Source organism: Oreochromis niloticus, linkage group LG16 (genome assembly GCF_001858045.2).
Source record: "Oreochromis niloticus isolate F11D_XX linkage group LG16, O_niloticus_UMD_NMBU, whole genome shotgun sequence".
Classification (NCBI taxonomy): domain Eukaryota; kingdom Metazoa; phylum Chordata; class Actinopteri; order Cichliformes; family Cichlidae; genus Oreochromis; species Oreochromis niloticus.
In genome coordinates, this window is record NC_031987.2 from 3,043,543 (window position 1) to 3,060,083 (window position 16,541).

Consider the following 16,541-nt stretch of genomic DNA (forward strand, 5'->3'; position numbering starts at 1 on the left):
CAAAGAAGATTTCTCAGAAAGTAAATCAAACATAGGCAACAAAATATATCATGAAGAACCGCTACAACACCTCCATCCAGTCATAACATACAGCATTCATTTGCAAATAATATTCAGTGCAAGAACAGCTACACCCAATCCACAAGGCAGCTTTTATTTTTGTCCTGCTGTTCACAAGCAGACAATTATTATTTTTAGTCTGGAATTTAGATTTTGAAAAACTCATGCATGTCAACCTCCCGCTTTACTTTCCATTGATATTCAGACAAGATGGCTAAAAGCCTGTCACACTCATCCACCATTTGATAACTCATTCGTCGCAACATATCAAAAACAAAAATCTGTGTCATTGTAAATGTGCCACTATCCGCTTTCCATTTTGGAAGTCTGGATCTGCCGAGGCACCTTCATCCTGGCGTCCTGTAGCTGTGGTATCTCGCGCCAAATAAACACAGCTGTGTTTGGAGCTCGGGAGACGGTTTTCGCTAAAAAGTCGTGCCATATCCGCCCAAGCAACAGACCACTAACTAGCTGCCTTTCTGAGAGATATCTGGCTGGATATTTGTGTGAATGAATGGCTGCTGGTTCGCTTGTGCACAGCCAGTCTGACAGACTAAAGGAAGTTCAGTCCAGCGCGATAATGCTGACGGTGTACGGGTAACTGCAGAAAGCTGGCATGATACTCCAGTGAAATGGCCAAACTCGGTGGATCAATGGTTAAACTTCCATTTCAGGTGTGCAAACAGGACTGCGAGTTGTCCAAAGGGTCATAATGAAAGGTCGCTGGTCCTCTTGGTTAAACATGAACAGGGCTGTGAGCAAAAGGTCACAGGAAGCTGGTGTCAATCAAATAAAGAGGGCAAAAATGACAATGGACTCAAAATGTTTCGAGTTTTACAAAAAGTTTCTGACGGGCTTTTTCACAGCGTTTCTGGCAACACTTCCAAGCCTACTTATCTGAGGCTTGCAAATGCTAGCATCTTTAACGCATGATAACGTATCTTGCCTGCAGCACCCAGCCAGCAATCTTCTTACCAATACTGTCAGTTAGCAGCAACACTAAGCTGTCAGCGTGGAGAAGCACCACGCTGAGAGGAAGGGTGTGCCTTCCAACGTTGAGACTAACAAGAGCTAGGCAGCCGGACGAGGAGAGGAGGAGGGAAGGAGGGAGAAGCAGAAGAAAATAAGGAAAGGACAAAAGGAGAAGGCAAGGATGGAAGAAATGCTGGAAAGATAAAGTCAGACGGACGTTCCCCTGAACAGACATGACTTTATGACAGTGCAGAACTCAGCATCAAGTCCTCAATGAATTGAGTTTTCTGGGCTCTTTACAATCACATTTCCCCAACACTCCCAGCCCAACCCTTACTGTACACATAACAAGGACAGCAGCTGACCTTTGGCCAAACTGCTAGGTGGGCTGGTTTATGACCTATGTTTAACCGAGGGGCTGACATCTTTATGCACCTTCCCTGTAGTTACAGAAATGGTGTGATGATAAATTGACAATGAGAGGACTAATCAAGCTGAAATAGATGCAAATCTGCTGCACTTCCGACCTCTGTGCGTCACTTTTTTCTGACTTATGTGCAACACTTGTGCTGGTGGTTACTCTGGCAATCACCAGCACAAGTATTTTGTGATCCTCATCCATATCACTGGCTTGTTTTGATTGTCACACAGCATGGGAGGTTGACATAGTTGTAATTTTGTTGACAATAAAGCTCCCGAGTGAAATTAAACAGCTTTATGCTCACATGGATACGCTTATGCACTCACTGCAGTAAAAAGACCATCAGATATTTAAGGTCCTATTAAACAATAGAAAATTATGAGCAAAATAAATGCCTTGCAAACTCTAAAGATAATCATAACATATGTTTAATATCTGTTTTTTCCATCTTGGCTCATGTAAATCATGAAGTTTAGCCACGTAAATATTGTCATCGGCCAGAAGGATGGCACGCTCTCTGTCCTCTCAGCCAGAGTCGTGCACGCATTCTGCTGCGTCTTCTCTTTTTCTTTGTTTTTTTTGCAGAACAAACCATAGAGCGTGCACACACATGCATGCACGCACACACACACGCACAGCTGTGGCCAAACGCTTGTTCTGTTTCTGCTCTATTGTTCGACATCTTGTAAATTTCCACCAGGACGATGATGGGAAATAATCTGAGAGGATTTTTTGTTGTACTCTTGCAAATATTGACCCTGCAGTATCTCCAGTCTTATAATCGATGATTAAACCTCTGAGTTTTGACACACCGTCTTCAGGCTTAAGTTTTCTCCAAGTCTTTTCAAAGTCTTCCAGTCTGTAGCACCCATAAATGCATAAGATACAGTTTGCCTCCTCATCACATTCACTGAATCATTCACAAATCTGAGCAGGTTACCTGGGGATCTGATCATTCCTGACACCAACGGTGCTCCCGTGGGAGCCCCCTGCCCTCTGCTAGCAGGTGCAGTTTATCCCAATTACCCTTGCCACACCTGTTCCCCTTATGTCTTTCTCCTCCTCGCAAACACACACACCCTCCTAATGTACACCGCAGGGATGGCAGGTTCAGGTGTGGCGCTCAAGTAAAGCAGGGCTGTTGCCGCAGGCGATCTAAGCTCCACCAACTGTGTCTATCCGCTGCTTAAACCTCTTCAGATTGGGGCAGAGCAGACGGGGTCAAAGCAGGATTCTCCTCAGAACACCGCTTATGAATTTATAATGTGTATAAAAATAAAAACGATGAGTGCATTTTTATTTTATGGAAGCAAACTTTGCTCTGCTGTACTTTGTCGTATTTAGATGCTAACACAGCCACGGCACAGCATCCACTCCCACTGTGTGCACCAGCGTTGGGGTGGGATTCTGCTTCATGATTATGGATTGTCCGGTAAACGGATGGACACTCGCATCTTCAGCTCAAACCCCACCATGGTTTGGCTTGTTTTCAAAGCAGTATCATATATTTATGTTTCATATTTAAAAATAAATCTTGCTACCTGCATTTCATAACAAAACCGGCATCAGTTGCAGCACTAATGACTGCACAAGCCAGCAAGTCTTTCAGACTCTAATGCCAAATAATCCTTGCTTCCACGGCTTAACACATGATATGGTCGCAATCAACAGCCTGGAATACTGTCCCAAATAAAAATGTGATGCATGACAGGCCTAATTCCCAGTATAAGTAGTTCAGCTCCAGAAACCAGCAGCCTGAGCCAGGGATTCCCACATGGATTCAGGTCAAGACCAACACCAAACAGCAGCTCGCATACATTTCTGGACAGCAATCTGTTACCTTTTTTTGGAGGGGAAAAAAAATACACAGAAACGCTCTTGTCGAAACAGTTCTGTGTCTAATAAGTGTAAGTCATGTGTTGTATGCCAGCCTGCCCTTAAATCTAAAAATGAAATAGTCCCAATAAATAAAAAAAGACCTCATGGACATGACTTCTCCTTTTTCCCCCCAAAATCAGTCAGCATGACTTTGACATGTATTTCAATAGGAAGGATGTTTTGTATCTACAGCTGCTGTCTAGTATCATCCGGCTTATTTAGAGGGTCCTGTTTCCCTGGCAACTAAGAAAGAAACCTAAAACCTAACCCATTAGCTAATCCTAATCCAGTAATTTCAGTACTTCTAAAGCCTAAACCTCAGGAGTAGTTTTTCTTGCCTAAGCATAACTCCGTACCTTTAATTCCAAAACCAAACAATGGACTTCCTAAGGATGATTAATAAAGTACTTCAAATAACAATTGAAAATCTGTCCATATTTGTGCATATTAAACAAATATGTAAGACTGCTTTCTTCCATTTGCGCATCATCTCTAAAGTTAGAAATATCATGTCTCAGAGTGATGCTGAAAAACTAGTTCATGCATTTATTACTTCCAGGCTGGACTACTGTAATTCATTACTATCAGGATGTCCTAAAAACTCCCTGAAAAGCCTTCAGTTAATCCAAAATGCTGCAGCAAGAGTCCTGACAGGGACTAGAAAGAGAGAGCAGATTTCTCCTGTTTTGGCTTCCCTTCATTGGCTTCCTGTTAAATCCAGAATTCAAAATCCTGCTCCTCACATACAAGGTCTTAAATAATCAGGCCCCATCTTATCTTAATGACCTTGTAGTACCATATCACCCTATTAGAGCACTTCGCTCTCACACTGCAGGCCTACTTGCTGTTCCTAGAGTATTTAAAAGTAGAATGGGAGGCAGAGCCTTCAGTTTTCAGGCCCCTCTTCTGTGGAACCAGCTTCCAGTTTGGATTCAGGAGACAGACACTATCTCTACTTTCAAGATTAGGCTTCAAACTTTCCTTTTTGCTAAAGCATATAGTTAGGGCTGGACCAGGTGACCCTGAATCCTCCCTTAGTTATGCTGAAATAGTCGTAGGCTGATGGGGGATTCCCATGATGCACTGAGTATTCCTTCTTCACTCACTGCGTGCTTATACACCTCTCTAGTTATTATTAATCTATGGCTCTCTTCCACAGCTTGTCTTTTGTCCCATCTCTCTCCCATCCCCACCAAGCAGTCGTGGCAGATGGCCTCTGCTGGAGGTTTCTTCCTGTTAAAAGGGAGTTTTTCCTTCCCACTGTCACCAAGTGTTGGCTCATAGGGGGTTGTCTGATTGTGGGTTTTTCTCTGTATGTATTATTGTAGGGTCTTTAACTTACAATATAAAGCACCTTGAGGTAACTGTTGTTGTGATTTGGCGCTGTGCAAATATAACTTAATTGAATTATGGGATTCTGGTTGTGGTCTCTGGTGTGAGCAGAGGAGGCTCCCTCACCAAACCCTCCAAATATGCACTTTATTACTCTCTAAAAGGGTGAAAACATTCATTTTTTTTCCACACATGGACACAAATCAGTACATTTAGGACCATCATATGAAATTTCAGGAACACAAAACAATAGACTGAATGCAATGACAGTTTCATGAACTGCTATATGACTCTGCTGTTCATGCACAGTATGTCGTGCAGGTTGGAAGCCTGGGTTTGTTTTGGAGAACACTGAGTCCAGCTGCTGGTTTCCATTCAGAGGACATCACTCTAAAGTCATGTCACAGTTTAGTCAGGGAGCGAAGGGAGAAGGAGACACGGCCAGATAAACAGCACAGAGCAGGGTCCATATGATCTCAGCAGCGGTAGCAGACTGGGGAGCAGCAGGCAGCAGAGGAACCGACTGCGACCCAAAGATGTGGCACGGATGGTGGGGGATTACGTCATCGAAAAAAAGGAGGACGCCTCATCCCAGCGAACCCCCTTACATCCATTACATTAAAACCTCACCGATCAGCACACCGTCTCCATCATTTTATTCACATTTTTTTTTCTTTTAAAGAAGAATAAATACGAATGCACGGGCTGTGTTTCAGCAGCTCGTCCACGCAGGCCCCCCTCCCGTGACATTTCAGGAATGTGACATGTACACAAACGGTGCTTCACCAACAATTATTTAGCAACGACTGACCAAAAACACACCACCAGCTCTGTGGTCGCTGAATGCACTTACACACCGTTCAAGCTACATGTTAAAATAAATCCACGGAGCCCGTCAAACAACACACGGGACGCAGGAACCGTGTAATAAGCGCTCACTGGTGCCTATCGCACGATAAGAGGTGTGTGCCATATTTAAAGCCACAACATTAAATGACGCCGCGCTGGTTCCAGAGAGCGCTAACTGCTCATTAAAGGGCTTATTGTGCGCTGCCCGGTGACTGGCAGATAAACGAGCCGTTTATCTTAACAAATGAAACGGATCCGGGGAGGCTGCTAACAAAGTTTCATTGATTAAATAAGCCTTTAAATGCGCACTAATGTTGCGCACATTGGATCAGCTTGTAAGCTGCGAGATATTGAATGGGCTAAGAAACAGCTAGCAAGCTACACAACCGCTGGCTATTAAGGCTGTGGGAGAAAATGTGGATGTGTTGGAGCTTTTTATGAGATTCCACCGAACAAACACAAGCGCAGTTGCAAAACGTGCCTTTTGAAACAGCGCTCTCCCGCTGTTATTTCGCAATTCTGGCTATTTGGTGTGTGCGGGAGCAACTTGGATAAAAGTGACAGCGCTAAGCTAGCTAGCTAACCCGCGTCAGCTGGCTCCAAGAGGGGGAAAAAAGCTGTGACTGAGCGTCTTTCTTACCGTCATAAACTGCTCCAGGGGCGTCCAGTTTTTAAGGAATACAAATTTTGTTATGTGAGGAAATGGTCCGTGTATACAGGGGGTGGGGGGCGACAGAGCCCGAACATCCAAGATCAGTCCAGCCGCTGCCGATAAAATCCAGGCGACATCTTTATCACAGCACTCATCAGTGGCTCGGAGTTCCGCGCTGATTCACGCACATCCATCCAGCAGAGAGGGGCCTCCTCCGGGCTCGACCATGCGACTCGCTCGGTGACGACGGATAATCCACAGGACAGGACCCCCAGCGGTAACCATTGGCTAGACGCGGGGACCAGCAGTCATTTCAAGCCCACGGAATGAGAAAATAATCCCACGCATGCACCGAAACAAAGAGTGAACGTTTCAGGCGCGAAGAAAGCCGCAAATTAGGAAAATGTTGCGTTTCTGAGTTTCCCAGCACGAGCCTGTGCGCTGTTGTCAGCACTCCCCGCTGTCTCCGCAGCTGCTTCGCCTGCCTGCCTGTCTGCCCTGCAGCACAGCAGCGGCAGCGCGGCGACGTAATGGCGCAAAGCGAACGCACAGGGGCGGGGCCACGCGTCGCACACAGGTAGAAGTGCCGCAAAATCTGACGCTTATCACCCCATTAAAGTCTGAACCGTCAAAAAGTTAACCAGAAAATTCAGCGTTTATTGAACACTCCGACTTTTTAAAAAATTAATTAAATATAAATTAATGATTTTAATTAATTAACGACTTTTAATTTGTATCGCATTTTCTACATCCGGCATTTTTTAAACGTGTTGCTTAAAATGTGCTGGTGATCAAGAAGTCTCATAAACAGACTTACCAGATATGATACACTAGGTGTTAAGGGGTTAAGGGAGGGCGTAATAACCAAAAAGTTTGTTGAAGGCAATACCATGCCATTGAGCGGGGGTGTCAAACATAAGGCTCGGGGCCAGTATGGGACTCCAGCCCGTTGGACTGCTTTGGAAAACGTGAAGGAGATACATTTTTGAACTTCTAACTTTATTTTCAAAGGTTTTGCAGCTTTTCCTAATAATAAAGACCTCCCCAATTCCTATTCACACTAACCCAGTGTAAATAAAGTGATAGTTAAATTACAGAAAAGGTCTTGTTTTTCACAAACTAATAAAGAATTTTTTTTTAATTTTTTTGGTGATTTCAGAGTTCTAAAAAAAGTTTTCTGTGATTTAAGAAAAACGTTCTATATTATGATGACAGGACAGTCTGGAGAATGACATACCAGAGTTTTTTCTGCAATTTTGCACATTTATTTCTTACAAGTTAAGCCCAAAGAGCCATGCTGACAGATTTCTTTCATTTACTACAGCATCATTTCTTTATCACGAACAAAAACTCAGACATACTGCTGAAATTACAATTCTTTTTCTTATATTAAAATATCTACAGAAAGGGGAGTTTCACTGTTCCAGCCCATTTAGATCAAAGTAGGCTTTATGTGGCTCACAGTGTAAAATGACTTTGAATTGTCCTCAGTTTCTTTTCTGCTGGTGTAACATTAAAGGCTCAGCTTGTTTGCCAGTTAACTAGAAGTTGGCTTCATGGTTAAAAGCTTCAGTGAAGAACTGAATCTTTTAACTATGTCTGTTAATAGATTGATGGAAATTGGTGTGAGACACGTCAACCTTTATGCATCTAAAACATGTGTCCTGTGTATTATCTTTAACCATTTTTTCTTTCATCTTCTTCATATTAATGTGTTTCAAAATACAATAAGTTTGACCGCGTTTTACCAAACGCAATACTGACAGAAGTGTACTCTGTACAACCAGTTTCAGGTGTGAGGTTGCCATGGACACTGTAAAAAATGGACAAAGCTCTATTTTTTTAGTGTTTATTGAACCTTCTGACAAATACAAAAAAAATCAATATTAATTACCATAAATGAGTTTTATTATGTATCAAATCTGCTACCAGCTTTTATTTTCCAGTTGATTACTTGAAACCATAATGTGCAATTAATTTATGTTTATCCGAGAGGAAAAACAACACAGATGATGTAAAAGTCTCAAAACGTACAAAAACTCACGTATCAAATGTGATACAGTAGTAATGTCGGGCAAAACCTCCACTGTCATTGACATGAGGAGATGACACTAATAATGTTTATCATAGAATGTTGGGAATAAAGTAACGTGTGTCGAATATGTTTCTGAATGTACTCATTAAGTTTTTCTTCATTGTAACTGCAGCATAAGTTGTTATAATGACGACTCCTAAATGCTTGGCCCTATAACAGAACAATCAGCATTTTACATAGAGCCAAATCACACTAAAAGTCACCTCAAGGCCCTTTACATTGTAAGGTAAAGACCCTACAATAATACAAAGGAAAACGCCCAACAGTCAGACGACCCGCTATGAGTGGGCAGCTGGCGACAGTGGGAAGGAAAAACTCCCTTTTATCAGGAAGAAATGTCTGGCAGAACCATGCTCAGAGAGGGGGACAGGACAAAAGACACACAGTGGAAGAGAGCCAGAGATTAATAATAACCAATGTTTAAATGCAGAGTTTTATATTGCATTGAAATAAAAAATATATATAGGTGGTTCTGCATACCTGAAATGCATTTGATTTCTCTATTTTCCTGTATACATACTGACAAACTGCACCAGGAGTAGGTGCCCGACCCCTTAACTTGCACACAAACACATACAAAGCATTTCCACCTTCCATGTTTGCTCTGCAGGGAGCTCTGTATCTCTCTGCTAGAGACAAAAAGCTGTGATTTTCAGAATAAAAGTACCTGTTCTCTTTCATTTCAAGTCCAAGGCTGCACATTTCATCGATTCATCAATCTGTTTCCCTGTCTTTCATTTCTAAAAGACAGTAGGTTGGTAATCTGGGTTATACCGCCCTCAAGTGGTTAGCAAAAGAAACAAGCCACGCTGTGGCAAACAATGGACCATTGTTGGGATAATTCTGTGGGGAACACAATGAGGTAAGCTGATGAAGCGCAGTAGTAAGAAGAAGACAATGACCCCAGTGTTGTTGATCTGCATAATTCAAAAGCTGCTTTGTAGCTGATGGAGTGGAGCAGAATTTTAAAAGCTTCTTGTCTTGTTTTCAATGCTCCCCTGCTTTCTTTTGAACTTCATCATTTTTCCAGCATAGTATGAACTGATGGAGAACAAACAAAAACACATTTATATCCTGTGTATTTGCTAGAACATTTCCAGATGAATATTGCGGCATGTCAACGCCCACAATGTGCTGCATAACCACAGAGCTGGAACGAATTCAGCATGTTGCTCAAGGGCACTAATGCACCAAGGATGGTGGATATTTTTGAGAAGAATGCAGTCACGCTTTCGTTCTGCCTCACCACCTCTCCCATCTTCACGCATCTTATGTCTGGATTTTATCAGAGCATGTACCTGCACACGATCCCATTCACTCAACGGTGAAACAGACTTCTGTGTCACTGAAGGACAGCGATGTTAAAACAAAATAACAAATCTGTCTGCACATCTATCTACAACACGATTAATTGCATGCTTCTATATTTAGCTCAATCCACGGGGCATAAGATTAGAAGTGTAATTAAAACGTTATATGTGAACCTTGTTAATATGCAGACGGGTGACCTGAGGGAATCCGAGTGAGTCACTGTAAGCTGTGTTAAGATTATTATCACCAAACAGTTTAGTTGCGCAAATTGTGGATCCTTACAGTAGCCCTCTCTTTAAAGTCATTAGGAGTTATTTATTCTGAACTGGGAGGTGTAATTGCCCCCTTACAGGTTTAAGGATCTCTGTATACAATCAATGCTTTTATGTGGTGGTGAAGCATTCCTGTTGATTAAGGGCCACTGAATGGTTTGATGAGGATGACTCATGTCAGGTTTTATGCATTATGTGGCTTTTGCAGTCAGCTTTGGCAAATTTTGGACTCTCCATCTTTATCATCGTGACATTAAATCAGGTGTTTTCTTTTTGGAAGAATTCCTAAAATAGAGTTTGAGACTTTCAGGTTCCATTTGAAGGCACAAAGGCAGCAGCAGATGGTGACCCTTCTTCTTCTCCTTTTAGCTGCTCCATCACCCTATCTTAGCAACCTCCTCCGTCATACCTCCAGCGTCGTCTCGCTCTTTTTCTCCTGCCTCCATCTTCAGCATCCTTTGCCCGGTGTATCCACTCTCCCTCCGCTGCACCATCTCAGCCTTGGATCTCTAATTTTGTCTTCAAAACACTGAACATGATCTGATTGATGTTGTTCTAATCTTGTCCAGCATCTTCAGCTCGGCCTCCTGTTTTTTTGTCCCTGTCACACATCACAGCAGGTCTCAGTAACACCTTGTAAACCTTCCCTTTCCCTCCCGCTGCTCTCCACCTGTCACAGTTCACTTCTGACACTCGTCTCCACCCACTTGACATATTTTTTACTTTTAAGACATTTTCAAGAATTTCAATTTTCAACTTTTTCACATTGTTACCAGTCTTCCTCTCATTCACACTCACATGTATTCTGTCTTCCTACTCCTGACTCTCATTCCTCTTCTCTCCAGGGCAAACCTCCACCTCTCCAGGCTCTCTTTCACCTGCTCTGTACTCTTGCTACAGAAGCAGGTGGTGAGCCAACACTTTAATGACATCCCCTTTTCCAGTGAGATGCTGGGAGGTCAAAATCTGAAACAGACTCCATGCATTTCTAAGGAAAAAAAAACTGCTGTGCCTAAAATTGGAGTCACTGGCCAGAGGAGAGCAGACAGCAAGAGAATCGGCAGTGATTGCACAGAGGTTTTATCAGCCATGATTTCCTCCCATGGAAAATACCCCTAACCTCTGCTGGAAACTCCACATAACAGTCATTCCCAAAGCTGTTGAAATGTGGACTGGTTCTTAAAAAGGCACAAACGCAGACCTTGCCCTGCACATGGACTTCTTTATTGTGGGGTTGTTCTTTGTTCACATTTGGCCAACAGAGGGCACTGCTGTACCAATAATGTTTACATTATACACGCTTCCCTTAGGTAACATTATTAGAAAACCTGCATACATTTTCACTGCTATGCAGACGATACCCATGTTGGTTTCTCCATGCTGAATCAAGCAGTTAAACTGTGGGCATGTCAAAAAGACAAAGACCTGGATGACCTCTAATTTTCTGCTTCTAAATTCAGATAAAACTGAGGTTATTGTACTCGGCCCTAAACATCTTAGAACATGGATGGCATTACCCTGGCCTCCGGTAACACTGTGAGGAATCTTGGAGTCATTCTTGACCAGGATTTGTCCTTTAATGCACACATTACACAAATGTGTAGGACTGCCTTGTTCCATTTGTGCACTCAGAAACATCTTGTCTCTGAGTGATACTGAAAAGCTAGTTTGGCTCGCTGTTTAATCCAGAACTTAATTCAAAATCCTGCTCCTCACATACAAGGTCTTGAATCATCAGGCCCCATCTTATCTTAATGACCTTGTAGTACCATATCACCCTATTAGAGCACTTCGCTCTCACTCTGCAGGCCTACTTGTTGTTCCTAGAGTATTTAAAAGTAGAATGGGAGGCAGAGCCTTCAGTTTTCAGGCCCCTCTTCTGTGGAACCAGCTTCCAGTTTGGATTCAGGAGACAGACACTATCTCTACTTTCAAGATTAGGCTTCAAACTTTCCTTTTTACTAAAGCATATAGTTAGGGCTGGACCAGGTGACCCTGATGCCCATGATGCACTGGGTGTTTCTACACCTCTCTGCATTTAATCATTAGTTATTATTAGGCTCGATCTCTCTTCCACAGCATATAAAGCACCTTGAGGAGACTGTTGTTGTGATTTGAATTGATTGGTCTCAGGGATTTTTCAAATGTAACACCCTTTTCTAAGCAGCTCACTGGTTCAGTTGCTATGTTGAGGCATTTATTGCACATGGCAGAAACTAATCTGCACATGCACTGATTATTTGCTTAAAATGTTGTTTTACAGAGAGAGGCATAACCTTTCAGCAGCCCACAGTATAAATCCATCCAGAGCATATTATAGAAAGATACAAATGCATGTATGTACATGAGTATGTTTTTGCACCTGAGTGAGAGAAACAGGAATAGCACTTACCGGCATCTGACTAATACAACTGATCACACATATGACCACAAACACAGGCAGGGAAACAGTTTATTGATACACTGTGCCCTACACGCTATCGTTGTTGCATAAAGTCAGCAAATACATGACCCCTCAGGACTTTGCTGATTACAAATTACATTCAGCACATCCGTGATGACATAATTTTAAGAAAAAACATGAAAAGTCTTGCTAGTTTAGTTCCCATCGTTAGCGCTTCTCTCACACTTTCTGCTCTTTCAGCAGAGCGAGGATCTGCTCCCTCCTGGAGGTGTACGGCGTGTGTTTCAGCTGGAGGACGTGAGCAGGAAACAAGTTCCCACTGGGAGCGTACATATCCTCTCCCTTCTGCCCCATCAGTGAGCGCAGCGTTTTGTTTCTGGACAGAATTTTATCGTAAAACTCCACCCCTCCTTTGGCGTAATCGCGGGACACTCCCGCCGCACGGCGGTCCGAGCTATAGTCAAGCCACTGGCTGACGGCGTCTGAGGTGAGGAAGTAGGAAACAGCACCAATGCCAAGTGCAACGATGTTCACAGCGCCGCGCATCAGCGCAGGCCCACCATACAACCCGAAAACTTGCTTCAGCACCACGCTGTACACCCAAACCCCTCCCAGGCAGAACGGAGCGACAGCAGCGCTCATGACAGGTCCCCCGGACTGCAAGCGGGCCACCTCGCGCGCTATGGCAAACTTCTGCGCGTCGAGGGAAAACACAAGCGCCTCCTTTAGAGTCGAACCAGACTCACTGCTCCAGTCCACCGTTTTGCCGTTGATAAAAATGTTGCGATTGGTAATTCCACTCGGGTCATCGTCGGTGCTGTTGAAGTTAGCCGGCATGCCGATTTGGGCCCCCGCAGGAAGCCACGGGACGCCAGCGCCAACCGGATGGAAGCCAAAGGACGCAAAGGCCGAGAAATTCTTGGGTGAGCTGACGCCATAGTCCTTCAGCACCTAAAAATGACAATAACAAAGCAAAAATGTGAATTTTATGAAATTCATGAAAGAACAAATTTCATGTTTTGTGAACAATTTGTTACGATTTGTGTATAATGATGGTTATTAATCTCAGACGCCTGCGTCTATCTTTACTGCTATTTTCCTCTCATCAGCAACTAAAAATATTTATGCATAATTCCAGCGACAATCGCATGCAGATTATAGCTGAAGTCTTTTGAACATATCTGAAGTGTGATGTTGAAAAAAATAAGATAAATTAAAACCTGCTGAAAAAGATTTTCCAGCTTTTCCGACAGCACGACCGGCTCCCCCCTGTGCCAGGCCTGATAGAGCTGACGGTAGGAGACGTCAGGGAAAACATGGTAGAACATGTTGGCGGCGAAGACTCCGCCGCAGCTCGCAATGAGCAGCGGAGTGCGGTACTTCTGGAGAAGCACAGAGTACTTCAGGAAACGTGACGCCATGGCTTTTATTTTCTTCCTTTTTTTGGCTCCCGTGTTGTTTTCAGCAGCAAGCTTCAGTTGGTGACATCTGTGAAGAGGACAGACGATGCATCCATGAAAACAAGCTGCATGTCACAGATATATAAAAACTGTGACACTGTGCTGACTCATCCTCCCCCCAGGAACTGAACATGTCATTAACATGTCACATAGCACGATCTCATTTGAGGTTAGGGCTCATCATGCGGGCTAACACAACATCAGTGCACACGACGTGGATATCACAGTTTACTACAATCTTAAACTTAAATGAACTTGAGCTGCGTTAGAATCACACAACAAGCTGAAAATCAACTAAACTTGAAGCCTCAGGCTGTGATTGGCTAGTCACTTCCACCTCTTCTGTATTTTGTAACATGGAAACATTTAAACCTTAGTGGAGTTACTGTAGGAAGCTCAGATCCTTTAAAGTGTGCAGCAGGATGTTGGAGACCGTCTACCAGTCTGCGGTGGCGAGGGACATTTACTTTGCTCTTGTCTGCTGGGAGGGGGCCGCATCAGTGCCAGAGATGCCAGCAGGATCAACAAACTGATTCACAGGCTGGAACATCATTGGCCAGAATCTAGAGGCGTCTGAGTCAGCGAGGGTTGGAGGTCATTGAACAAACTGCTCTCCATCATGGACAACCCATCACACCCGCTCTCTTATTATTAGTCTTATTATTTAGACTTCTTTAACTGAACATCATTTTTATTTATAATTTTCTTTCTATTTTTTTTTTTAAATCTCTACATCTTAAAAATATGTTTATTGAGTAACATGCTGCTGTAATGCAGTAGTTTCCCTTGAGAGATCAATAAAGTATCTATCATAAGTGTAGTTCATCTAAATGAAAGACAAAAACCGTGGAGCTGAGTGACAGCACAATTCTTCTTCTATTCTATTCAATTCAATTTTATTTATATAGCGCCAAATCACAACAAAAGTCGCCTCAAGGCGCTTTATATTGTACAGTAGATAGCACAATAATAAATACAGAGAAAAGCCCAACAATCATATGACCCCCTATGAGCAAGCACTTTGGCGACAGTGGGAAGGAAAAACTCCCTTTTAACAGGAAGAAACCTCCGGCAGAACCAGGCTCAGGGAGGGGCGGCCATCTGCTGCGACCGGTTGGGGTGAAGAAGGAAAACAGGATAAAGACATGCTGTGGAAGAGAGACAGAGATTAATAACAGATATGATTCGATGCAGAGAGGTCTATTAACACATAGTGAGTGAGAAAGGTGACTGGAAGGGAAAAACTCAATGCATCATGGGAATCCCCGGCAGCCTACGTCTATTTCAGCATAACTAAGGGAGGATTCAGGGTCACCTGGTCCAGCCCTAACTATATGCTTTAGCAAAAAGGAAAGTTTGAAGCCTAATCTTGAAAGTAGAGATAGTGTCTGTCTCCCGAATCCAAACTGGAAGCTGGTTCCACAGAAGAGGGGCCTGAAAACTGAAGGCTCTGCCTCCCATTCTACTTTTAAATACTCTAGGAACAACAAGTAAGCCTGCAGAGCGAGAGCGAAGTGCTCTAATGGGGTGATATGGTACTACAAGGTCATTAAGATAAGATGGGGCCTGATTATTTAAGACTTTGTATGTGAGGAGCAGGATTTTGAATTCAATTCTGGATTTAACAGGAAGCCAATGAAGGGAAGCCAAAACAGGAGAAATATGCTCTCTCTTTCTAGTCCCTGTCAGTACCCTTGCTGCAGCATTTTGGATCAGCTGAAGGCTTTTCAGTGAGTTTTTAGGACATCCTGATAATAATGACTTACAGTAGTCCAGCCTGGAAGTAATAAATGCATGAACTAGTTTTTCAGCATCACTCTGAGACAGGATATTTCTAATTTTAGAGATGTTGCGCAAATGGAAGAAAGCAGTCTTACATATTTGTTTAATATGTGCATTGAAGGACATGTCCTGGTCAAAAATGACTCCAAGGTTCCTCACAGTGTTACTGGAGGCCGAGGTAATGCCATCCTTCTATGGTCTGTAGTAGTTTAGCAGTACATGTAGTATTATAGTACCTCATTAAAATGAATACTTACAGTCACACAGAGACAACCTGACGTGGTGACAGTCCCAAATAACAACTTTAGTGTTCAGGATGAAGTCAAATCCCCAACCGTGATAATGACGTCATCATTCATGGACTTTAAAGAAGCGGTTCTGCACTTTTTTTTTTTTTTTTTAACTCGCTGAGTTAACTCGCAGACTAACTTGTTTTGTAGTTTGGGGTCAAACTTAATCATAGTCAGTCGTGTCTTCACTCAGGACTCGCTGTTAGCAAACAGGTGAATTAAACCGAGCTAACCCTACAACCTAACACCTGCCTAACACCTGACCGCGGTCGTCAGAGACACACCAACAGCTTCTGAAGCACACACAGGCAGGCTGTCACTGATGAAACGTGAAGTATTTCACTGCAAACGGCAACAACGACGAGCCTGTTAATGATGCTTTTACTGCACATGACGTCAGCAGCCTTAACCCTTACACACACAGCCGTAAATGAGTCACTTCTCTCCATTTAGCACGAGCGCGTCTGAAACACCTGCTTCAGTTTCCGCTCCGGTGGACACTCACCTGTTGTCCGCATCTTTACCACGAGCCGCACACGAGACACTTTCCAAGGACAGCCGCACGGCATGGAGACATAACAGTGACCGGAAAGCGATTTAGCTGTCGTCATGGCGTTTCACGACAGTTTCACGACAGTAAAGTTAGAAGGCTCATTGATTTGACGTGAATTTTTGTTATTATTATTATCTTGAATTACTTGTTTTTCTGAAGTGGTCTTGCTAATAAGTCTTTTCTTAAAATTTCTGTTTGTTACACAATTAA

The 16,541-nt window shown here is 43.2% G+C and overlaps 2 protein-coding genes across 3 annotated transcripts in view; both read right to left on the reverse strand.

Moving 5' to 3' along the window:
- Nucleotides 1–6,685, reverse strand: part of ptpn4a (protein tyrosine phosphatase non-receptor type 4a) — a 77,148-nt gene extending 70,463 nt beyond the window's left edge. Inside the window, exon 1 of the mRNA XM_005450423.4 lies at nt 6,153–6,685. The gene's annotated coding sequence lies outside the window, so the exon portion shown is untranslated. The remainder of the gene's footprint in view (nt 1–6,152) is intronic.
- A 5,591-nt stretch (nt 6,686–12,276) lies between these two features.
- On the reverse strand, nt 12,277–16,428 carry tmem177 (transmembrane protein 177). Of its 2 annotated transcripts, none has more exons than XM_003443278.5 (3): nt 16,284–16,428; nt 13,467–13,734; nt 12,277–13,197 (listed from the first exon to the last, which is right to left on the reverse strand). In XM_003443278.5, exons 2-3 carry the CDS (start codon nt 13,665–13,667, stop codon nt 12,466–12,468), a joined length of 933 nt encoding a protein of 310 aa, XP_003443326.1. In that variant the 5' UTR covers nt 13,668–13,734; nt 16,284–16,428; the 3' UTR covers nt 12,277–12,465. The 2 variants fall into 2 exon arrangements, with proteins under 2 accessions (XP_003443326.1, XP_013125667.1); XM_013270213.3 differs by lacking the exon at nt 16,284–16,428 and adding an exon at nt 15,746–15,870.
- Nucleotides 16,429–16,541: the final 113 nt, after the last annotated feature.